This window comes from Hylobates moloch, unplaced genomic scaffold, assembly GCF_009828535.3.
Source record: "Hylobates moloch isolate HMO894 unplaced genomic scaffold, HMol_V3 SCAFFOLD_10, whole genome shotgun sequence".
Classification (NCBI taxonomy): Eukaryota; Metazoa; Chordata; class Mammalia; order Primates; family Hylobatidae; genus Hylobates; species Hylobates moloch.
In genome coordinates, this window is record NW_026652285.1 from 58,844,258 (window position 1) to 58,870,983 (window position 26,726).

At 34.9% G+C, this 26,726-nt stretch overlaps 1 protein-coding gene across 7 annotated transcripts in view; it reads right to left on the reverse strand.

Annotated features, from left to right (window-relative positions):
• The window catches only part of AGTPBP1 (ATP/GTP binding carboxypeptidase 1), a 202,615-nt gene that overhangs the window by 97,186 nt on the left and 78,703 nt on the right, over positions 1-26,726 (reverse strand). For 2 of the 7 annotated variants that reach the window (XM_032164420.2, XM_032164423.2), the window contains exons 9-14: positions 20,148-20,185; positions 16,653-16,861; positions 14,605-14,782; positions 9,523-9,576; positions 5,236-5,333; positions 1,670-1,786 (exon numbers count right to left, since the gene is read on the reverse strand). In XM_032164420.2, the coding sequence (XP_032020311.1) occupies positions 1,670-1,786; positions 5,236-5,333; positions 9,523-9,576; positions 14,605-14,782; positions 16,653-16,861; positions 20,148-20,185 (694 nt within the window). The remainder of the gene's footprint in view (positions 1-1,669; positions 1,787-5,235; positions 5,334-9,522; positions 9,577-14,604; positions 14,783-16,652; positions 16,862-20,147; positions 20,186-26,726) is intronic. The other 5 variants (XM_032164426.1, XM_032164424.2, XM_032164425.1 and 2 more) reach the window with 3 other exon arrangements.

Here is a 26,726-nt window from a genome sequence, read left to right on the forward strand (position 1 = left end):
GGGTCTTGGAACCTATCTCCCATGGATAAGGGGGGCCTACCGTATATATTTCTCATATGTACAGAAAAAGTAGAAGGTACAGAAGAAACAGGTGACTTCTTCACACAATAATCGATTTCCTCCTCAAAACTTTTTCCACAGTATTCTTCTGCCTTGATTTAGCAGTATTTGTTATTGCTGATATTTTCAAGTGGTTCTTAGCTAGACACAAATGTGTTAAAAGAGCTCATGGATAACTGCTATAGGTTGAATGAAAGAGAATCAACCTGTACCCTTTCTCAAATGCCTCTTCCTGTCTTCTTTTTTTTTTTTCTTTTGACAAATACCTTCTCTTTCATTCCTGCCTTCCATTACCCCTGATTTCAAAGTACCTTCTCATGTACCTCAAATCTAGGGGGAATACCAAGACACCAGAGCAGGGGGTGGCAGGGAGGGCTGCAGAAGGTGGACAGTCGTTGCATCTTTTATGGCATCTAAGGCTCCTAAGTTCCCAAGCTGAAACCTGAATGATTAGAACCATGAAATGTAAACTCTAGGTGATAAATGTTTCTTTTTTTTTTTTTTAGACAAAGTCTTGTTCTGTTGCCCAGGCTGCTGGAGTGCAATGGTGCGATCTTGACTCACTGCAACCTCCATCTCCCAGGTCAAGAGATTCTCCTGCCTCAGCCTCCAGGCAGCTGCAACTACAGGTGCGTCTCATCATGCCCGGCTAATTTTCTTATTTTTAGAAGAAACGGGGTTTTGCCATATTGGTCAGGCTGGTCTCGAACTCCTGACCTCAAATGATCTGCCCACCTCGGCCTCCCAAAGTACTGGGCTTACAGGCATGAGCCACCACACCCGGCAACAAATATTTCTTTTTTATTTCTCACCTATAACCTCACAACTATAACCTCACAACAAAGTATTTTTCTTTAAGCAACTAGAAATTAAGTATACGAAATTTGGGGAACAAAGGAAGGGCTAAACAAATCTTTGAGATTATCTAATTCAAACTCTTTGACACTTTAAGATCTTGGGCGATTTCATAGACTTATCCAAAGAACCACAAAAGCCAGCTAATTGCCAACAATTCAATCAACTTGACTTGCTCTGTAATCCAGGCTGAATAAAAAAACTATGTCCATTAAAGTGATGCAGAAAAACTAAAGCGACAAAAAATGTAATAGTCCATCTCCCCTCTTTTTTTTTTGAGATGGAGTCTTGCTCTGTCACCAGGCTGGAGTGTGGTGGCGAGATCTCAGCTCACTGCAACCTCTGCCTCCCAGGTTCAAGCTATTCCCCTGCCTCAGCCTCCCAAGTAGCTGGGACTGCAGGAACGTGCCACCACACCCAGCTAATTTTTTTTTGTATTTTAGTAGAGACGGGGTTTCACTCTGTTGGCCAGGATGATCTTGATCTCCTGACCTTGTGATCCACATACCTCAGCCTCCCAAAGTGCTGGGATTACAGGTGTGAGCCACCACGCCAAGCCCATCTCCCCTCATTTTACAATTGCTTAACTGCAGCTCAGGATATTGACATAATTATTCAATGTCACTCAGAAAAGCAATGCTAGTTTCACTTTTTAGAAATGGAAAGAAAATAAAAACAGTGATTATTAACCGAAGGGAGAAAAAATAACTTTTTATTAAAATCAGTTAAGATGCTGAATTTTCTATATTTATACCTGAAAATCATCAACAAGCTCAGGGAAAAGGTGTTCATACATTTTTAGATCTTCTATTGTTCGTCCCGGTTCTTGCTGGGGTTTTAGTTTGTTAATATCTGTTTCAATATCATCATTCTGAAATGATAAAAAGAATATGTTACCAGGTAAAACAAAATTTTTAAAAATTACATAATACATTTTAGATTTAAAATGTTCCAAGTTATTAATTACATATAATTAAAGAATAATTACTGAATAAATGCTGCATTAATTTTATCTTAAATTCAAATTTGCTTAATGTTTTGGTGGTATTGTGTTATTGTTGGGTAGTTTTGTTTTGTTTTTGTCATGGTTACTCTAATATAACAGAGTATTTTGGCTACTCAAAACAGAAAAACTTGAGTAAAGATCAAGACTCCAGTATGTTCTCCTCATTCTCCCTAATTGCCATCATTTTGCTCATATTAAAGGGCAGTAAAACTTAAGAAGACTAAATTGTAAAACATACATATATATGATGATGGTGATAATAAAACAGCTAACATTAAGCACTGAAAATAAATGAAGCACTATGCTAAGCATTTTACATCTATTATCTAATTTATTCTGCCTAAGAACACTATGAAATTCCCCCACTTAACTGAAGAGGAAAATGAGGTACGGAGAAGTTAAGTCATTTGCTGAAAATTACACATCTTGCAAAGACAGGAGCCAGGATAAAAACCAGTTAGAGTGATTCTGAAGCACCACACTGTCAGCCAGCATGACACATTGCCCCAATACAGATTAATGATGATCATACAATCTTACAGTGCATGGGAAATAAAGTTCCTTTAGAAAAACTCAGTGTCACCATTCACTCTGTTTTCAGTGGGGGAAAAAAGTTAGGAGTGGAACAAGAGCCAGAAATTATTTCCATGTCTCTCTAGGAAAAAAAGCAGGTGGATTTAAAGGAAAAGTATGTCCTCAGAGAAACAAGATATGTATCCAGGATCAATGTGTTCTATATGCTCTTCAGAGAAGAGCTAATGAATCCCATGATAAGAGGGCAAATGTCAGCTTATCTACTACCCGAGCTATTTTCTAGGATCCTCAACAACTCTGGCCTCGCACAAACTAATTATTATCTTTATTATGGCTAAAGAGAGATAATAATACCATTTAGTAATTTTCAGTTGGTACTTATTTTTAATTTTGTATTTACTTATTACCAGAGTAAGCTACTTATTTTTCAGCCTAATTTACAAGTATATTTTACTATGCTTCAATCCTTAAAAAACTTTATATACATGTATCTGACCATACTTACACATATTAACTACTAGTTTAAAAGAAAAAACATACTATGTATTTCTTATTATTTCATATTCAGGAATTTAGCTATTATTTACATAGCCAATGAAAAAGATTTTCCTCATTGCTATGCATAATAGAGATTGATTTTATTTAAATATTATTATATTAATCACTGTATCATTATTGTATAATTATTACATTAATATGTAATTTAATCTCTACATTATACATTTATGAACCAATAATGTAATAATTTTCTTAACATCTAATAGAAAACATAATGTTTCTAAAATAAAAAATAATTTACAAAGATATTCTTTTCTCTAAACATACTAGTTCAATATTTGACATTATTTTGTGAAAATATGGCCTTACATAGTGGCTATTTGGAGAGGAAAAAAAAAAAGACTTTACCTGTAAAACAGGCATAATGGGGAAGAAAACTACAACACTCCGAAAGCTCAACAGCAGGGAATTTTGTGTTTGGTTTAAGAAGAAACAGTAGTGAAGGACTACTTACAGACTCATTAGAAAAAAACAAAACTACCTGCCACTACTCCTTAAAAGTTCTGCTAGTTAAGGAAGGAACAAAGAATGCACTGAAACTTATATACGGTCAAGTTGCGGCTATCTGGAGATGAATCTTCTAGAAGCTACCAGTTTCTATAAATGCTCCAAACTCTGAAAAATCTAGGACAAAGAAAATGGAATCACAGGAAAAAAAGTTATAACCATAAGAGAACATAAATAAATAATACCCCCACTACGATGTAGCAGTTCACCTGAAGGATGAAGGAATAGGATTCAGATAAAAAGAGGAAAAATTAAGTAACGTCTAAATGTAAAGTCAATGAGAGTAAGAGGCAGGCAGCAGTAGGAAAGAAAAAGAAGATAATAAAGGTCAGCAGTCTCAAAAAGCCAATAATTCTATAGTTCTTGAAGAAAAATTATATTTTAGTACAGTATAGTGGTAAAGAGAGTGGACATTCCATTAGACTGCTTTCTGAATCCTGGCTCCACCTCTTATAAACTAGACTGAGAACCTCTCTCTTCCTCTGTTTTCTATGTACTTATACAACCTGTATTTACCTCATAGGGTTGCTATAAGGATCTAGTGGTTACTATGTATATGTAAAGAGTTTGGACTAGCACAGTTAAGTGTTCAATAATAAAATATATTTGGTTCTTATTGCTATAACTGCTCTGTTAAGATAAAGTAGGGAAAATGTGAGCAATCACTGATACCCAGGTGAATAATGCAAGCTAACAACTACATTTTCCAAAGATGTCAATGTTATAAGACAAAGAAACCTGTAGAAATGTTCCAGATTAAAGGAGACTAAAGAGACAAGATAATTAAGTGCAATACCTGATGCCAGGACACAGATGTAGTTTAGATTGGCTAACTTGACAGTTTCACCAAAGCTTGCCTTGGTGATCACGTTTGCTGGTTATAAAATGGGTTCTGTATCTATTAAGACAGAAATCTTCCAATATCTTAACTACTACCTCCAAAGTGAATCAAATACTCAGTGTACCACAATTTTGGTACAGTTTTGCAAGACAAAAATGGTCCAAACAGGAAAAAGTCAAATTAATCCCTCCTCCCCCATAAAAAAACCCAGCAATAGGCTAAACAGCTAAAAAAAAGAGACCATTTTTCTACAGATGCTAGAGTGGTCCTCTCTCAATAAATAAAGCAAAATACAGACTTTCTAGGCTTTCAGAGGTACAATGAAACTCTGAAAACTTACCTGCCTCCTTTACCTAACATCTTATGTAATATGACAATAATTTTATATTTTCTCAGTAACACTTTTTTTTTACTTCCTTGTTCAATTAACTGAAACCTAAGAATCATTATGCAAATACTAATTCTCACAAAAACAAATCCATTATAGAATATTTTCCTACTGTTTTTGTATCCCCAAAAGATTGCTGACAAAGGGTAATAATGCATTTTGAAGTAAGTTGCCACAACAGAGTTTCAGATCACTTTCCTTCAATTTTGTAGATTTCAAAATCTAAGGCAGAAAGGTTAGATAAAATCTTTCTGGTCAGAGAGAGTAAAAATAAGTTACTTTAAGGTCCTTTTCAGACCAGTGGATTTAAACCAATATCATCTACCCCTTTAATTGCATAGTCATTCATGGTAAAAAGATGTGAACAAAGTAAAACCTACAATTACATATATGTTTATTTACCCAATTTTTGTTTTACCCAATTTTTGTTTTACAACTGTAGTATATCATTTATAAAGCTAACTAATTACAGAAATTTATACTAACCTTAAAATTTTGATCTAGGTCATCTTCATTCTCAGTTTCGTTTTCAGCTTCTACATCAATATCATCGTTGTCATCACTTTCATCTACTACGTCATCCACTATGATACAAAATGTGCTATAAGTAGGTCAGAGGTAAGCATTCTACAATATGCATAGCCTTATATAAAGTATTTCAATCACCACAGAAAAAGTAAATGAGATTTCTTATTTAACATGTCTCTAAGGCTGTCCCAGCTGTTGACAAACCCATGAGACAATATGAGAAAGTGCTTTAAAATTTGAAAAGCACTGTAAAGATGAATTTTACTAATGTTCTCAGTTTTTAAAAATAATGTCTTATGTTGCGATGGCCTGAATGAAACATCCTGTTTTCTATTTATTATAAATTTCAATGACTCACTTCATCCCTTTATAATTGACCCACTATCTGTTTCAATGACGGTCATGTGCCACATACTGTGCTATATGCTGGGAATTTTTTCAAAAAATGTGTAAATCGGGTTGTCTAATCTTTTTGTTTCCCAGGGCCACACTGGAAGAGGAAGAATTGTCTTTGGCTACACATAAAATACACTAATACCAACGATAGCTGGTGTGCTTAAAAAAAAAAAAAAAAATCACGCACACAAAAAAATCTCATATTGTTTTAAGAAAGTTTATGAGGCCGGGTGCAGTGGCTCATGCCTGTAATCCCAGCACTTTGGGAGGCCAAGGCAGGTGGATCACCTGAGGTTGGGAGTTCGAGACCGGCCTGACCAACATGGAGAAATGCTGTCTCTATTAAAAATACAAAATTAGCTGGGCATGGTGGCGCATGCCTGTAATCTCAGCTACTTGGGAGGCTGAGGCAGGAGAATTGCTTGAACCTGGGAGGCAGAGGTTGCGGTGAGCTGAGATCGCGCCATTGCACTCCAGCCTGGGCAACAAGAGCGAGACTCCGTCTCAAAAAAAAAAAAAAAAAAAAGTTTATGAATCTCTGTTGGGCCACATTCAAAGTCAACCTGGGTTGTATGTGGCCCATGGGCAGCATATTGGACAAGCTTGGTGTAAATATAGTCTCTTCCCTCAGGTAGCTCATGAGGTTAAAGAGGAGAAAGGAGTAAACATGTAATTCTAATACCAAAGATAAACACTAATGAAGCCATAAACTCCAAAATGCTATGGGAAAACGAGGAATGAGGTGGCTCATGAGGTTAGGGAGCAGAAAGGAGTAAACACGTAATTATAATACCAAAGATAAATGCTAATGAAGCCATAAACTCCAAAATGCTATGGGAAAACGAGGAATACAACAACTAACTGTAAACTGCTTGGAGTCAAGGGGCTTGATGCTGACCACTTCACAGAACAGGTGATATTTAAGCAGTATCTTGTAGAAAGTATAACAGATTTCTATGTGAATGTAATGGTGGGTGAGTGTGGCTTTTAAGAAGAGGAAGTAATAATACTAAAATAAGGAAGTGAAATGATATCTTTAGAAAGTAACAAAAGGTATGACTAGGATGAAGAGTATGCTTATGAAAGTACTGAAAGGAAAATAAAGAATTAAAAAATGAAGAATGTAACATAGTAGGCTAAGTAGTTTTGACTTTCAATATAAAGAAGATAGGCACTGAGAATTTTCAAGACGAGAATGGCTTAATTCAATGTTAAGAGGTGAGAGAGACAGCATACAGGTGGAAGGTGACCAACAAATAGGAAAAAAAAAACCACTGTCCAGACCATTATAGCAGTAAAAGAATATCTGAGGGAGTAGAATGTAAAAGGACATGGGACCATGGATGTAAGGGAGACAAGGGAAGAAGAGGAAGAGTACTTGAAGGATTCTCATGTAAAACACGGCTTCTAAACACAGTAGAAAATATTTTTAAAAGCTATTTTTGCAAACTCTTTTTGACTTTCATTTCCAATGTGACTTACAGTAGTGATTATTAACTGCCCCCCTTAGTATTTGTTCACCTCCCCTTCCTTTTAGTAATTGAGCCCCTGAGTTTTAGCTATGTATGGAGAATCCAGCCTCCCTTGCAGTAGTCATAGCCATCTATATGACCAATTTTTGGCCAGTGGTATAGAAGGCAAAGTGATGAATACAAATTCTAGGTCACATTCTTTAAAAAGAAAATTGTCTTCTCCATTTTTTCCATTCGCATCTTCCACATGAGGAAACCACATAGGAGATGGTTAAAAACACAATAAAAACAATCTGTTTTCTTTGATGACCCAGTAGAAGTCTACTGCCTAGGACCAACTGTCTATCTTCTGGACGACTATGTGGGGAGAAAAAAATTCTATGTTGTAGCAGGATAGCACAGAGGTTCTAGAAACAAATTCAAATTTGAATTCAAAAGCTGAATTCAAATCCTAGCTCCCGAACTTACTAGCTATTTGACCTTGAGCAAGTTACATCAATTCTTTGTCTTCGTTTCTTTGTCTATAAAATGGAGATATCTACTCATAGTGTTTTTGTGGGCATTAGAGAAGTTAATATATGTAAAGTGCCAGGCAAAGAGTATGTGTTACACAAATGTTTATTACTGCTGTTGCTTGAGGGACTGTGCTACTGGGTCTCTTTGTAACAGCAGTTTAGTCGACCCTAACTAATACAGGTACAAATATAAAAACAAATCACCTCAAATTCTTAGAAACAGGTAGCAAAAAATAAATATTCATATTTCACATGGTAACCTGGGTTTATACTTATGCCATAACAGCAGTTGGTGGTGGATAAACAAGGGAAGAACTGACATTTGGAAGAGAAGGAAGAAAATAACTCCTAGGAAAAAAGAAAGGGATTGAATTAAGAAAATCCTATTGCAAGGCCAGGTGCAGTGGCTCACGCCTGTAATCCCAGCACTTTGGGAGGCCGAGACCAGCGGATCACGAGGTCAGGAGATCAAGACCATCCTGGCTAACAGTGAAACCCCATCTCTACTAAAAGTACAAAAAATCAGCTGGGCGTGGTGGCGGGCGCCTGTAGTCCCAGCTACTCGGGAGGCTGAGGCAGGAGAATGGCGTGAACCCGGGAGGCGGAGCTTGCAGTGAGCTGAGATCACGCCACTGCACTCCAGCCTGGACAACAGTGCGAGACTCCCTCTCAAAAAAAAAAAAAAAAGAAAAGAAAAAATTCTATTGCAAAGAGGAAAAATGACTGCTTGGAAAGAAAGGGAGAGGAGAAAATGCAGTTCAGCATCAGAGAGAAAATATGTTTTCAACTTTTGGTCAAACCTTTCAAATATTTTCCTTTGTAGGATGTTTTCTTCTGGGTTTATATTCCAGATGTGAAATGCCATGTAGCTTAAGAGTGTCTGAGACCTTCTCTGCTATTTCAAAGATCCATTCATTATACCAGTACCAATAATTAACAATATTAATTATTATAGCCAATCAAATTAAAACCAGAGAATATAAATCAAAATTCTTACTGATTTTCAAAATGTCCTTGACTTATAGTAAAAACAGAAATATAGGAAACAAATGTCTATCAGTAGGAAACTAGTTAGATAAATTATACTATGACTGTATGACGTCGTCATTAGAAGGAAAGAGTCTGCACATTCTATAAGGACTGGGAAAGTACATCACGGGAAGTTTATTTTGTTGTTGCTATTGTGCCTATAAATGTAATCTACTTTCCCTTTATGTTTTCTACGTGGGTTTTGTTGATACATATAAACACATGCAGAGGAAGGCTATTTAATTTTATTCATTTTTCTTGTAAATAGTACTTTACTGTTCTTTTGCATAAGCCACATTTTTACAATCGATTTGCTTGGATTTTCTATGTAGATAGTAATATCCTCCACAGATACTGATAAATTTATGTCACTCTTTTAATGGTTAAGACCTTTCTTTTCCCTATCTTACTGATTTAGCTAGAGTTTTCAAAACTATGGTGAATAATAATGGTTGAGAGAGGCATCCTCTAACATTTCATTACTATTTATGATGTTGGCTATTGATTTGAGTTAGATAATACTTAGCTTGTTCAGGAAATATTCCTGTGTTCCTTAAAAAATTTTTCTAGACTGATAGGATTTTCATGAAATCTTTTCATGGCATTTACCGAGATGATCATTTGGTTTTGTCCCTTTGATCTACTGAGAATACATTTTACTAATTAAAGTCTCAATATTACAATAAACTTACTTTCTTAAAAATCATCTTTACTTGGTCAAGGTGTCCTATACGTAAACAATACTGCTCAACTAAATTTGCTAATACTTTAGGATTTTTATATTCATTTTCATGAGTGATAGTGATCTGTAGGTTGTTTCAGATTAATCTTACCAGATTGTGTTTTCAGCATCATGCTAGCTTCTAAACTTTCCTTTTTTTTTTGCTCTGGAAAATAAAGCGTAGGACAATTTCTTGAGAGTTTGGGAGAACTAATCTATGAAGTCATCACCATTTGCTGTCTTCACTAAAGAAGCTTGATCGCATATTCAATTTCAATTTTTTTACTATTTAAATCAATATTAATTATTCATATTTTCCTAAAATATTGTCCATTCCAATCACACAGTGACCCTTGAACAATGTAAGTTTGAACTGTGCAGGTTCATTAATACACAGATTTTCTTCTGCCTCTGTCACTCCTCAGATAGCAAAACCAACCCCTCCTCTTCCTCCTCAGTCTATTCAATGTGTAGACGACGAGGATGTAAACCTTTATGAAAACCACCTCCACTTAATGAATAGTAAATATGTTTTCTCTTCCTTATGACTTTTTTAATAACATTTTGTCTAGCTCACTTTGTTGTACAGAATACATGTAACATAAAAAATATGTATTAACTGTTTATGTTATCAGTAAGGTTTCTGGTCAACAGGTTACTAGTAGTTAAGTTTTAGAGGAGTCAAAAGTTCTATGTAGATTTTCAACTGCACAGAGTCGATACTGCTAATCCCCAAGTTGTTTTAGGGTCAAGTGTGTATTCAAACGTATTCGCAGGAGTTGCCTTTAACATCTACTTAGACTGATTTAACCACCTCTATTTACTTTGCCAAGAATGTAGAGCTATATTAAAATCAACCACCAACACTGTTTCTACCAATGTCTTTCTGTTACTCAAATGATTATAGTTTTGTCCACTTTTAGTATTTGGCACATGTGTTATCTAGCTTGCATAAAATAATCTTCACTGCCTTGTTTTAATCATTTTTTATTCTGTATTCATGTTTTGTTTAACAGTAATTCTTTCTCACCTCTTTTGGGCTAGGGAATAACACATACATATTTGCTAATCTGTTTACTTTCGAGCTTTCTATCCTGCTGTCTTAAGAGACTTCATATGTACCAGCTAGTCGGATTTTGTTTTTTAACCCAATCTGGGAGTCTCTTTCCTTTAACAGGAGTATTTCATCCATTTAGACTTATTACTGAAACTGATCTGCTTGTCCTTGCTTAGCATTTAGTGCTCTCAGGATATTGTGCATCTTTGCAATTTCCTTGCTTTTACACAGCAATGATGGACCCCTGTCATTTTACATCAATTTTCAAAGTGTCCATAGTCTCCAAAGGCCACCCATGTATTTCTATGGGTCAATGGACTCCTGTTTAAGGATCTCTGTTCCAGATGTTACTTTTACATTTGGAGAATATACATTTGGATTATTTGTATAATTTCCATTTTAGAAATGCAAGAACAGTATAATATTAGGAAATCTATCAATATAAATTTTAGCTCATTTATGTAAATACCCACTTTATAATAACTGTATTATGTATCTTTTTCCAATAATTAGTTAACATGTTTCATAATAATACTGTAACAACTATTTAGTATTATATAGTTAACAGATTATAATGTTTAATACAAATACTCTTAGGTAACGTCTACATTCTTGACATCTCTAATTCATCATCTGACTGGCTGGAGTAATATTTCACATAACTACTTCAGAAAGGGTATACCTGGATAATATACTTCTGTACTCAAACATACCTAAGAATATGTCACCTTCACATATGGTGACAACTAACAAAGGTCCAGAAGTCTTGAGTCAGAACCCTTTCCTTCAAATCTCCATAGATGCAGCATTTCACATTCAGGAGAATAAGTATCAAGGCCAGCTCGATTCATTCATTCAACAAACATTAAATGCACTTATTATGTCCAACACAATCTAATGGATGCTGAAGACAAGATGAAAAAAACAACAGTCCTATTGTAATATATATTTGATCTTTGTCCCAGGTTCCTGGTACACAGCTGCTAAATCCCTTGGAATTTCCTAGGTAGAGGAGCATCTTTTGTTCTACTGATGTGACTCTTGGTGGGCCCCTTGATAACTTCAGGATAGAGGCTGGTCACTAGAAAGATCAAGGCATGATTAGACAGTTGGAACTTCAGCCCCACTCCTCAACCTCTGGGGAGAGAGGAGCTGGGGACTGATTTTATCAAAAATAGCCTTATATTTAAGCAATCACACCTACATAATGGAACCTCCATAAAAACCCTAAACAATGGTATAAAAGCTCAGAGTTTTGGCCAGGTGCAGTGGCTCACGCCTGTAATCCCAGCACTTTGGGAGGCTGAGGCAGGCGGATCACAAAGTCAAGAGATCGAGACCATCCTAGCCAACATGGTGAAACCCCATCTCTACTAAAAAATACATAAAAATTAGCTGGGCATGGTGGCGCACACCTGTAGTCCCAGCTACTTGGGTGGCTGAGACAGGAGAATTGCTTGAACCTGGGAAGCAGAGGTTGCAGTGAGCTGAGCTCGCGCCACTGCACTCCAGCCTGAAGACAGAGTGAGACTCCATCTCAAAAAAAGAAAAAAACAACACACCACTCACAGTTTCTGAGTTGGTGAACACATCATGGTGCTGGGAGGGTGGTGTGCCTGGAGAGGGCACGGAAGCCCCACACCCCTTCTCTTACACCTGGCTCTATGCATCGCTTCCATTTGGCAGCTCTCGAGTTGTATCCTTTATAATAAACCCATAACCATAAGTAGAGTGTTCCTGAGTTCTGTGAGCCATTCTAGCAAATTATCAAACTTCAGGAACAGGTTGTGGAAACCCCCACCCCCATCAACTTTATTGCCAGTAGGTCAGACATACAGGTAGTCCAGACCTTTAATTGTTATCTGAAATGGTAGCAGTCCTGTGGGACTAAACCCTTAACCTGTGGGGTCTGTATTAACTCCAGGTGTTCAGTGTCAGAATTGAACTGAATTGTAGAACACCCAGCTGGTGTCTGGAGATATGGAGAATTGGTTGGTGTGAGAACAAAAGACACATATTTGGGGTCAGAAATGCTGTGAGTAAAAGAGTTCAGACCTATCCTTGTGGACTCACATTCTAGCTGAGGAAGGTAAATAATAATGAAGACTGTGAAACATATAATGAAGGCTGACATGTGAGAAAATGGAAAACAAAGTAGTGGCAAGGGCCTGTAGTCCCAGCTACTTGGGAGGCCGAGGTAGGGGGATCTCTCGAGCTCAGGAGTTTGAGACCAGCCCAGGAAACACAGGAGGAGGGAGGAGAAGGAGAAAGGAATAATGGAAAACAGAATGAGCGTATTTTCTAGTACCTATACACTTGCTATTAGAACCCTCCTATCCCATCTGAATCATGAAGGCTTGTCAGTCAATGTAAATATGCATTTCTAGTCCAGTGACTCATTGGTCTGAGAAGCAGGCACAAAAGGAACCAAAAGAAAAATATAATTTCCTGTTTGTTCCCATGTTTGGTGAATTTACTGCACTAGAAGTCAGCTTTCTCTATCCATCAATCCAGACACTAAATAAAGAATTTGCTGGGGCATATCCTACCTCCTTCCTGGTGTTACTACTGGCCGCAGCACAGGGAAGCCTCACCAGCTTTCCGCCAGTGAGAACCACCACTTAACTCCCATAATCCTATGTTGATGTAGGAAAGAAAGGGATTCCAACTGCTTCCTGATTGTCCCTCCAAACTGGTGCTAATGGCACCTCAACTTTAGCAGAAGATAATGCATTCCTAGGAGAGGGAGTGGAGGCTTGATGCTGCTCCTGCATTTACTCACAGCTCCATCACATTTCTTGAATGTTCTGTATTTGTTCCATGCCCCTCTTACCTAGTTTTCAGATTTGGTACAGATTTTCTCCTGTAAAAGTCTGTCAGTAATTTCAAATGGAATGGGAAAACGGTATTGGACCATTGTTTTTACTTAGCTTTCTTATTCATAAGTCCTAGACTTAGTCTTAGATTCTTCAGCATTTTAAAGGAGATTTCTCAATAATCCATTTTGATATGTTGTATCAACTTGTGTTTTAATAATTACATATTTTAAAAATAAAATCATAATAGTGTACCCTATGACATATACCATTAATAAATTTATATCAAGGTAATGAAACTAATATAATTCCTTGAAAATTCTTTTAAAATACTTGTTTCAAATAAGAATTTTTACATATACATAAAGAATCTTCAATTTTTTTTTTCAAAAAAGTAATCAACTGAAAAGAAAATACTATAGAAATTCTATTAAAAGCCGGAACTACTTTCTCTTTTTCACTTTGGTAGACGTTATCGAAGAAATTCTTCTTCCCCACATAAATAAACTTAAACTCTTACTTCCTCTACTATACACTTACAGTATTATATGGAAAATGACAAACAGCCTACCTCAGATAATTTCATATTTTCATCCAAGAAAGTCATGTGCAAGTTTTTGTTAAGCATAAAACCATAGTAATTTTGGTGATTAGGTTTTTTTTTTTTTAACTTAAGAAAAAAAAAACACTGAAAAGCTACAATGTAAACCCGAACATAATTACCTACACATTTAATGTTTGTATTTTTACACTTTAAAAACAAACATAAGTTGGGCCGGGTGTGGTGGCTCATGCCTGTAATCCCAGCACTTTGGGAGGCCGAGGCAGGCAGATCACTTGAGGTCAGGAGTTTGAGAACAGCCTGGCCAACATGGCGAAAACCCATCTCTACTAAAAATACAAAAATTACCCGGGAGTGGTGGCACGCGCCTGTGATCCTGGCTATTCGGGAGGCTGAGACAGGAGAATTGCTTGAACCCGGGAGGCAGAGGTTGCAGTGAGCCAAGATTGCGCCACTGCACTCCACCCTGTGCAAAAAAAAAAAGTACTTAAGCTATCAAATATTGATCCTATGTGAAGCTTAATTATTTCACAATTCATATTCGTATATATACAACACATCCCACATCATTTCACTTAATTATTAGCCTCCAATTTCTTATATTTAAAGAAACCCTTAACTAAAATAAAATGTGAATGTTTATCATGTTCATTAAGGCCTTCCTTTGCTGAGGAGTTAGACATAAATTTAAAAAAAAAAATGACAGGGTCACATAATTCTAAGAACCCACAAAAAGCAGCAGTGACCCTGTGATCCTACCTTCAGGGGGTAAGCTGTAGAGCTGAGCCACAGGACCAGTCACAGGAATAACAGGTAACTGGAAATGAAAAGAACTTTTAATTGTTGGGAGTGGCAGTCTATTTTTTGGGAAACACTTCCTCATTATCAGACTGGAGGTATTGACAAGAGGATCCAGAGTCCTGACTGCCAGACATTCCTGTTTTTTAAAAAAAGAAAAAGAAAAATAGTGTTTTTGATGAATAACTAAACCAATTTTACTTTACTTTAAAAAGTAATACATTAATACTTTTCTGGAAACAAATATCTCAAAAACCAGTATTTTAACACAGAATAATTACAAAATAGCTTTACTATTCAGAATTATCTATCTGTAAGAACTCCATGTGGCAAATTGAGAAGAACTTTTCTTTAAATATTTTCACTAAGCAGAAATCAGTACCATCTTTGGAGTGACTTGGGGGAACACTTGGCAAGCCTAGGGCATAAAATAAAAAAGACAATCTAAGGGAAAAGGGGGGGGAAGGATTAAGCAATAAAATTTAAAAGGTGTAAGAAATTAAAAAAAAAAAACAAAAACATGCATTTGACCAAACCTTCCTCACAACTGTATCAGTTATCATGCAATAATACCTCTCATAAGTTGGCTATTCACCTTATAAAAGGATAGCCTGAATATCACAATATAAAGGTTTTTTTGTTTGTTTGTTTGTTTGTTTTGAGTTGGAGTCTTGCTCCGTCACCCAGGCTGGAGTGTAGTAGAGTGATCTCGGCTCACTGCAAGCTCCGCCTCCTGGGTTCATACCATTCTCCCGCCTGAGCCTCCCAAGTAACTGGGACTACAGGTGCCCGCCACCACGCCTGGCTAATTTTCTGTACTTTTAGTAGAGACGAAGTTTCACCATGTTAGCCAGGATGGTCTCGATCTTCTGACCTCATGATCTACCCGCCCTGGCCTCCCAAAGTGCTGGTATTACAGGCATGAGCCACCACGCCTGGCCCACAATATAAAGTTTTAAGAGTCTGACTTGCTGTCCTGGTATCTAATCTGGAGAAGGGTTAAGGGACATGGGATATGAAACTGTCACATAACAATAGTATTATTAGTGACAATTGACATTTAGATGGTACTTTGATACACTGTAAAAGTTTCCATATACATTTTCACATCTGACCTGTCAAAACAAATGAGAAATTAAGGCTCAGAAATGTTAAGTGGCATAAACCAAGTGACCTAACTCTTTCTCATATATAAAATATCCATCAATGTCTATACTAGGAATAGTAAAAACAAGTACATATGATTGATCTAGAAAAGAAAAAACTAAGGTAAACATAAAATCTGTGTTCAGATATCTTAACTCTTGTCATATAAAAATAGATTGTGTTTGTCATCTGTAAGACCAGGAGGGCACAATCAAGATAACTGGCTATTTTCAAAAAGACAGATTTCTTTCTAATAATTATAGCTTTCTTTAAAAAAAGGGGGGGGGCTGCATTGCAACATCCTTATTCCCCATGGCTGACAGTCAACACAGATGCTAGAAAGGATCTCACTAAATATACTGTCAAAAATGTTTATGCTTAAAATGGATGGCAGATCTAGCATTCCCAGTTCCAGGTTTCATTTTTGTACCTTCTCTATTCAAAAAAGCCTCTATCCAGCAGGAAAACATGCAGAACACTCACAGACAACAGAGCTGCTCTACAGGCTATAAAGGATCTACAGATACCTCATGAGATGAGCATACAACACCGAGTACAGCCAACTACACATCCCAGAAAACATGGCCTTATGGAATCCCCTCTTGCTAAGTGGATGAATTTCTATTTCTTACTTTTGCCTTTGGAAGAAAATTTCACATTGCAGAGCTGTGCACTGACCATTTCCTCCAACTCAGCCTGAGGTCACATGTGAGAAATAATTGTGTCTTTTACTTTTAAGATTTTCGAAAAATGCATTTATCCTGTGTATCTGTTTCTGCGTATTTGCACACTAATTCAGTTTTCTTAACAACCAAATCATATTATTAGTACATAATCACGATAATAATAAGAAAATAACTCACTTGTGAAGTATTATACAGAATTTTCATCCCATTGGCATCAATAAATGCTTTTCTTCCCAACTTGATGTTTGTAACACTTTTTAAACTCTGTAAAATTCCTTTCCGAATGAGCATGTTTCTATGCCGGTTATCATGGCGGTGCCAATCTACATAAATTGTTAAAAGCACTTGGACATATCCTCTGTCTACAGCTCTCCTGGCATTTGTTTCTTTAACAAAAGAAAATTGAGAAAGAATATTTTTTAAATGACGAGAGTGACTGGTAGAATAAATCAGATTTAAAATATTACCTCAATATTGTGATGGATACTTATAATTCTTTTTTCCAAAACAAATGACAAGCACATATTTAAATTTTTTCTAACAAGATAAATACGAAGTTCCAGAGAGCAAATTACAACCTCTTCCAAAATCTGCCTATATACTGTTTCACAATTTATAAATATAAAAATCTCTTTACTAAAATTAGAAGAACATCTTTTTAAAGGCTTTTGTTTACTACAAAAGCTTCATGTATTTTAAAATTTATGAATATACTGATTTTTGTTACACCAAATGAAATGTATAAGCTTTCTACTTGCTATTTGTGAATGTGATTTTTAGATCTGCTATCATTTTTATAATTTCTATTACAAACTTTATGTTCCCACTGAAATAAACCCTATTGAATTGTACCTTCTATTGCAAACTTTGTGTTTCCACTAAAATTAATTGTCCTAATTACTCCACAATTATATAAATATTAATAGTATAACAATGCTCATTTAAAAATACTTACATAACTTTTTTAGTAAATGAAATTTAAGGAGCATTACATGATTAGAAAATAGTGCTTTCTGGCTTTCTAGTCATTAGATTTTTATTGCAATAAGAACTACACTAAAGGTTTTTGTAAATAATTTTATTGGAGTAGAATTAACACATAAATCCACACGTTTGACCTAATTTTATTATTTTTAAAAGTATTAGTATTTAAAACTATTAACCAGAGGGTGCATTTTACTAAGATAGTGGCAAGGGAATCATATCAGAGCAACATACCAAGTCACCCAATGCTGCTCTGGTGGGTTAATTATAAGGGGCGCAAAATAATGTGCAATACCCATCTGAGGTTGTTTAATTACAAGGAAATACTAATCTCTTCTTAATCTCAAATATACCTACAAAATAATCACTAGGTTCACAGTATGGACACTAAGATAATGCAATAGTAAGGCTCCACTAGTTTTAGCTATCTGAATTATTACAGTTTCTAAATGTGTTAGTACAAACCTAAAACATAACACTGAAATAAACTTATTAATTCCCTTTCAGAACTATATTCTGACATTAGACAGGCAGAAGACACTTAGAGCTAGGGAAAAGATTTCTTATGTGAAGGCTTTAAACCCTCTATTGTGTCTACAATAGCTAGTGTGCTAAGGCTGTGGCTATTTACAAAATCACTTCCATTGTTTTGACCAAGAAAAGCTTCACACATTTTACATGAATATACACTTTGTTTATACCAGTTGGAAATAAGCCTTTAGTTTACTAGCTGTGAATGTGATTTTGTTAAAAGCCATTATGATCATTCTAATTCCTATTACAAACCTTGTGTGTTTCCACCACGATTCCCAATAGCCTAAATGGAATTTATAAGAAACATTAAAATTCTTCACGAAAGATTAAGTAAGAAACTTGCCCATAATTCAAACACAGGTGCTGAGTGCCCCTTAAAGGAAGTGAACAGAGCTACATGTAATCCGTGTTGAGCACAATTAAAACATTAGTAAAGGGAACTTTATTCATGTATTCAGTGTACCAAACTCACAATTAGCCTATGTCTCTTCTTCCCTCTCTAAAGTCTAATTTATCCTTTTAAAGAAAATGATTGCTCCTCCCTGCCAAAACCAAAAAAATTTTGAAAAATAAATGAGAATGCTCTAAAATGCCATGATTTGTTTAAAAATATGCAGTAGGCTACTAAATTTTATTTTGCATCATTCGATTTTCATCCTATTTAGTGCCATGTGTCATCTGAAAATATATTAAATATAAACTGAAGTCATTCTACTTGTCAGTTACTTTTTTTTATTTTGATGGAATAAACAGATATATTTGCCCACCACCCTCATTTGAAAAAGAAGGGAGGGAGTAAAAAGGAGATTACTACTAAAACTGAAAATATTAAATTGCAGTCATCATGGATTAATTGATTTCTATAAAATACTTGCAACTTATGAGAATTTTGGCTTTTACTAACTTAGAATTAATGACTTCGTTATCAGTGATCATGAAAATTAGTAAGCTTTAATAAAAGTTTAGTTTCAATAGCTATCCTAATCTACTCCAAATCAAAAATATTTGCCCATATTAAGAATTAATCTTTATACAGTTTGAACCACAAACTCAGAACCCATCAAAGCAAAGCTAAAAATATCTTCTAAAAGTAATCCACGTATAGTGATCCTGGTCTAAAGCTTACCACATCATATATGAAAATAAAGCTACACAGCTAATTTGAGTGTCATACACTTCATTCGAAAAATAAAATTGTTAAATGAGAATTCTATTATTTACTACTAATACCTAAGGTGATTTTTAAAATTTAATAAATCATTACCAAATATTAGATTTTTGATCAATTCATTATTTGCTATTATTTAAAAAAAAAAAGAATTCTGGTAATTCAAATGTAAGGGCAAGTTGGTCTCACCCGATAGTTCTTGATGAGCTAAGCTGTTAATTATGTCTCCCTTGTGGAGGGTGGGGTGGGGTGGGGTGGGGACATATAAAAGCCACCTAGCCACCAACACAGATTGTGAAGACCAAATGTTAGTGTGATTAAACAAAATGTTTATGTAATCAACCAACAGACCCCTGAAGCCCCCCCCCAAAAAAATTTAAAATAAAGACTCAGTATCTTGGAGAGAAAAAATATATGTAAGTACAGACGATTACTCTCCAAAAGCATAAGACATATCTACTCCAATGCTTCAATTCTGATAAGGAAAATAGTGCTTTATTTTGTAAATGAAGTACACTGTAAATGTATATTGTCACATTTTCTAAATGTTATATAAACTTACATTTATGGTAGAAACAAAATTTGTAGGGTTCTAAGTTACTCACAAAATCAGAGATAGTAGTTGTTAAAGATATTTCTTATAGTAAAAGTTCAATACCATGTTAGCTTAACTTTCAAAACATGATACTTATGTATTTTTCTCTACTAATGGACTTTTATGTTATCTAAATTACTTAGAAATAAGAAATCAATGTGCTTGACTAAATTATATAAATGTACTAAATAAATTATAGCTCAATAAACATAATATGGTATTAGTTATGATGCATATCAACTACTCTAAAAGGAAAAATCAATTTTGACATTAGAATATTATAAACCAGCTTTATAACTATGGTCTAAATCTACATTTCCAGTTTCTTTAACATAGTAAATAGAATTCTCAGAAAAATAGTATCTAGTATTTCTAGTATTTAAAAACTTACTTGATTTTAGCAATGCAGCAAGAGTGTCTAAAGCAACCCTGTCAACACAACAAGAAAACACAAACAACAACAAAACTAGTAAAATTAATCTACAATAGTAAATTCATACAATCTTTTGCAATAAGTCATTATTCTATTATCTATTCCAAAGTTTACTCTTGTTTAAGGTAATTACACATGGTATTTCTCTGTATGCATCTCTCTCTTCAGCTTAAAATTAGATATGAAAAAGATTGAAATATCAATAGATGGGAACAAAAAAATGTTTTGAGAAAGAAAAAGAAGGAGATTAATAATGTCTAAGTTTTTGTCAGAAGTTAGATGAACGGAATCATTCATCAGCCTGTATCTGACCTGAGAGTTAACAAAGGAACCACACTATTAAAAATCATACACCGTAACTTGCAAAGAAATTAAAAACAAATTTAACACAAGTTCGTAACAACAAAATTCTATAGATATTGTAACTTTCTGACTTCAAAGTATTTCCATTCTATCAAGGTATATATCCTCCTATTTAAGGCCATAACAAAGGTAAAATATTTTGGAACTTGAAGGTTGGGGAGAAGTATCAGCCCTTACCATTTTTCAGCTATGACGCACCAAGATGAATAAGAAGCCTAACTAATATCTCAAAAACTCTTACTGTCCCTTAGAGGACAAAGCAATCACCCCCAAAATTGGAAGTATTTAAATTGTATTTGAACGTAAATACTCAGTCACACACAGTGAAATCAACTGCCATTAATCAGATGTAAAAATACACATAATATCACCATGGAAAACCTGTAATTCAAATTGTTTATTTTTAATCAGCTACTGAAGAAATGGCACTTAATTTCAATAATTTTTAAAATGTAAGGCATATACTATGGTACCTCTTGGTAATATATCAACAATTACAATTAATTTGCATTAAAATTGTGTGTATTATGAAACAATCATTTCACTCACCATTAAGCATTTGTTGAATGCCTACTTGATAACCACAGTAGCAAGTTCTTCATGGTTATAAAATTAGAAAACAAACTTATCTCTTCCACAGATAATTTTACAATCTACATAATGTAATAAAAGAGCACACCTATGAAAAAACTGCTCAAGAAATTAAAAACAAAAAGGAGGTAATAAAGTAAAAGTTGCATACATCAGCAGTAAAAGGGAAGTAGCACGACTAGGTGTAGGTAAAGGTAAAGAGCATAACAGATTACAAGACTTAAGATGGGCAGGTAAAGTTCAAAGTAAAATCTGAAACAATAATCCAGGACTAGGCACAGGGTAAGTGCTCAACAAATGCCCAATAAGAGGAAGTTCTTAATGGCTACACTTTGATTTACTGACAAAAATAAAGCAACCATGTAAATCTTTACAATAACGTTTGTAAAATAATAAATTCATACCTGTAACTTCCTCAAAACAACATGAAGTTTTGGTGAGTTAAAAATAAACATTATAAAATTTTATATTAAATTTTCACTGCATTGAATTATCAGTAAGAAACTTTCCATACTTTTTACACTTATGCAATAAAATGTACAGGAGAATACAAAACTGTGAGAATATGGATGGCTTTTAAATTGGTCCAAATTAAACACAAAACTAAACGAATATTCCATATGAGACTGCGATTTATAAAAACAAAAATGGAAAAGAAAACTACTTCAGCAAGACCTGACAAATGCCAGACACTGTTACAGGTGCTTTATATATGTGTTTTCTAGTTTCCTTCTTAAAACAATTTTGTTCCACAGAACTGAAATATAACATGCCTAGGGCCACATAAAATCTCAATGCAACAGAAAATGAATAATGTAATTCTCTTGTTGAGAAAGGAAATTATGAAATCAGAAATGTCAGTCTCCTTTGAGAAGGCTATCTGAACTTTCACTTCCAGACAAGGTGGAGTAACAGAAACCGGATGTACCCTCTCATTTGATGTAATTTTTTTTAATGGACAAAATGGAATGGCTGTTTAAGATACTGGATATTAAGCAATGAAAGATAGAGCTCCACAGAAATGGCAAAAATGAGATGAGCCCTACAATTGCCCCAGTTTACTACACCTTGAGAAAGCGACCAAGCTACAGCACAGAGTGACAGAACCTAGGTGGAGTCTGGCAGATCCCAAAAGTTGAGCACATGAACTCCCTGATTGAGGATATAGAGGGTCTAGGGAGACCAAGTCGGTTAGAGTTCACAGGGCAGAATACCAGAAAATGAAAGCTGTACAGAAAGAATGGCTCAGGGATTTCAGCGAGTTGTGTTTGAATACTCAGCAAAGTAGTGATCAGCACATGTGTGTGAAGTAACTACTAAGGCTGGGGAAAAGTCATCCAAAAGGACTGCAGAACCACATCTAGTATTCACACAGGGCTGAGAACAGTGCCTGTTCCCAACAATCACACCGGAAATCCTCATAACTCATGGGGTAGAGTGTTCGGAAGGATTCTGCCTCAGTAGTGGGGAATAATCAGTCCTAAACAATGCTTTGATCCCATCTAACAAATGTGAAAAGACATTTACAGATCAAACCATTTCTAACTAACTTAACCACATCCCAGAACAAACCTCAAGAATATTTATAGAAATACAAAAATATCCAGCACTCAACAAGGTGAAATTCACAATGACTGGACTCAAAAATTATCAAGCATGAAAAAAGCAAGGAAAAAAAGACCCATAATGATGAAAAAAAAATTGAAACACACCTAGATCTGACATAAACATTAGAAAACATTAAAACACTTATCACAATAGTACTCCACGTGTTCAAGTAGAGGGAAGATTTAACATATTGCAGAAAGACAGTTTTTTTTGAAAAGCTACCAACTGATCCAGCCATTCCACTCCTAGATATCTATTCAGCAGAAATAAGAAATATATGACCATAAAAAGTCTGTGAATGCTTATATATCCAAAAAACATTCAAAAACTAAAAAGTCTTTATTTGTAAGTCAAAAACTAAAAACAACCCAAATGTCCCTTAATAGGTTAATGGATAAACAAATTACAATACAGCCAAATAATTGTGACTACTACTCAACAATAAAAAGGAGTAAATTTTTGATACGTGCAACATAAGTGAATCTATAAATAATCATGACACATGGAAGAAGCCACATCCACCCCACCACGAAGAAGAGTACACACACTATGATTCCATTTATATAAAATTCCTGAACTTACATGTAACCAAATCTACAGTAATAGAAGGCATCGTCATGACTGCTAGGGCCAAAAGGGAGAAGCAAGGGAAGAATTACCAAGGGCACGATAAAGCCTCTGGGGGTGATGGAGATGTTAGCTTGATGTGGTGATAGTTTTTCACAAGTTTAGCCATATATCCAAGACCACATTACGATTTTCATGGGCTCTAGACACTTCTTTGCCTTCATAGGCCCCTCCCTTCAAAAAAGTATTTAAAATTCATATAGCATTTTACAACCGTGTTGGTGTTGGTATAAAGATGAATGCACTAATATCACAAATGAAAACATTTTCTTCAGCCTAAAAGTCCATTTTTTATATGATTTTTAAAGAAATTACAACTCTTTTATGGGACCCTAGAAGTACTGTGCCTACCAAGTCTAAAGGCTTTATCCAGCCTATGTCCATTCTCATCAAATTGTACACTTTGAATATATAGATTTTATCATGTCAACTACATCTCAGAAATGTATTTTTAAAAACAGAAGTCAATCTAATATAAGAGAAACTAAATCCCTCTTCCTATGGTTACTCTGTTTAATTTCTACATATTATAAATCCCTTCTATTTAAAAAGTGATTAAGAAAGCTAAGACAAAATATTTACTCCCCAAGGCACTACACAATCTGCTGATTAATCGTGTTAAGAAGGTCTCAAGACTCACTGCATTACATGTATTATCTACAGTAAGTAGCAGACTCCACTTACCATTCAACGTAATATGTTTCTTACCATTACTAAGGCTTCTTTGTCAAATTTATTCGAGACTACCATGATCCATCAAAAACATTAACTTCCATGTATATATAAAGATGTCAAGTTTTGTGAAAGACTACGCAAACTATGCAAAGTTAAGACACAGCTAACATAGAACACAGTGAAAGATCACAAACTGTGCTTACTGCTAAGTACATGCAGTTAATCACTGTTATGGGTTGAATTGTGTTCAAAAAGATATGTTGAAGTCCCAACCCCCAATACCTCCAAATATGACCTTATTGGAAAACATCGTCATTGCAGATGTAACTAGTTAAGGCAAGGACATACTGGAGTAGGTGGGCCCTTAATACAAGAGACTGGTGTTGTTATAAGAAGAGAGAAGACAATGTGAAGACAGACACAAAAGGGGACAGTGCCATGTGATGACGGAGGCAAAAACCGAAATGCTACAGCTGCAAGCCTAGGAACACCAAAGATTGCCAGCAAACCACCAGAAGCTAGGAAGAAGCAAGGAAGGATGCTCCCTTCCAGGTTTCAGAGGGAGCACGGCCCTGCTGACAAGTTGATTTTGGACTTCTAACCTCTGGAACTATAAAACGATAAATTTCTGTTGTTCTGAGCCACTCAGTATGTGGACTTTGTTATGACAGCCCTAGAAAGCTAATACAATAACTTACATGCAATCACTTACAATGAACTCATAAGACCTTCCTTTCTACAGCTAATTCTTTATTCAAAATTGTAAAAATCTGAGAGTAATTTCAGAAACTCTTTCTCCCTACTGGCAGTTGTTTACAACTGTTTAAACCAAATAAAAGTGCTTCTGACAGTTTCTAATCCTAAAATAGAACATGTTTTTTCTGTTGATGTTTATTTTTCAACACTGGAAAGCTGGGATATGAACCCAGTTCTTTCGGATGGCAATGCCCATTGTGTTTGTTTCTTATTTCCAGTAGATTAAAAGATACAGTCAAGTTTGGTGCAAAGTCATTTGTAAATTTTTACCAAATGTTATTTAAGAGTTATTTTTAGAACTTTACCACAAAGAAATTTCTGAAATTCTGTAACACTTATAAGCCAGAGTAAATTAATGTTACAAAAGAATTTTAACATTTTAGATTTATTGAAATGCATAGTTTGTATTGTTAATTAAAATTTCTCAGTATAAATAATTTATACTTCCTCATATATTTTTCCAGTCTTCATATTTCCAAAGAATACTACAAGCAACAATAATTCAAAAAGTAGTCTGTGGCTTAATCTAGGAGATGTGAAGGAAAAAAAGCTTAAGTCCCCAGGTACTAATGAAGTGACATCTACTTTCAACTGTGGGTCAGTCCTTGCAATGACTTCCAAACCTATGGGGAAACTCAAAAACATAGTCAAAATAACCTCCTGAGTTGTTTCCTTCTAGATTAACAGTTTTAAATCCAAAACCTAAAATTAAAAAGGAGAGGAAGCATAACCCTTCAAATATAACTCTTCCTCAATCTTCTTCCCATTAAATGTGGAGCACTGTTTAAAGGGAGGAAGAAATACAACAGAAAGTGTTAGATGTCTGAGGTTTTTAGTTAATTAGAGGAGAGACCCTCAGATTACTAAAAATGATAAGAGATCAAGATATAGCAAGTTTGGTCAATGAATGGCTTGTTCTTTTTAAAGTAAAAATAAAGTAAAAGATTATTTTTCCTTTTTAAAATAGAAATAGAAAAATAATGAATAATTCATCTTTTCTCTGATGTTTTAGATCCACTGATTTCTATAAGGTTTTGAATATACCCCATGTGGTAGATTATAAAGATCCTTTTGAAATGCTCCATTTCATTTCCCCGGGAACATTTTATATTAGATTTGATAACTTGGTTATAATAGAGCATAAAGTACATCTTAAGTAGGAGATCATGGCCATTATATAAAAAATAAATTATAAAATGCCGTACTGATTAAAGGGAGAAACAGCATATAAATAAAAGCATAACGACTGTACTTTTAGTGTTAGCTAGGAATCATTCATACACACACTACTACATTGCTTATCTAAACTGTATTACATTAATACAGGCATTGTGCTAATTATAGGAATCATTTCATTACAACCTTATAATAGAGGTGCTAATATTATTACCATTTTACAGACAGGAAACTGGGGCATAATAAATTAAGTAACTTACTTGTATCCTAGGGCCAGTAAATGATAGAGCTAACATGCAAATCCAAGTCTGTCTGCCTGCAGAGCCCACTCTAAACCACCATAAGATACCAATATTCTGTGTTATTGATTGTGATACAAACATTGTTTGTTTTGTTACATTTCATCAGACACTCTGAGATTGTGTATAACTCTTACACAGCTGTAACTATGTTGTCATCCCACCAAATAATATTTAATAGTTATGTGTGCAAGTAAGCTCCCAAAATATTTTAAAATATTTGACCCTTATAGAAAGGGTAAAAACACTGGAAATGTCCTGAACCTATTTGTTTAAGAGTAAAATCTAATCAAACAGTTCATGTGGACAAGTTCTTCATTACAAAAGATTCACAGCTAATAAACACAGGAAAAAAATAAAACTAGATAAGTTATTATTTTCCAACCACTAATGAAACAACAGATAGAGGCAATGTCATGAATGACTGCTAAATCACTAAGTG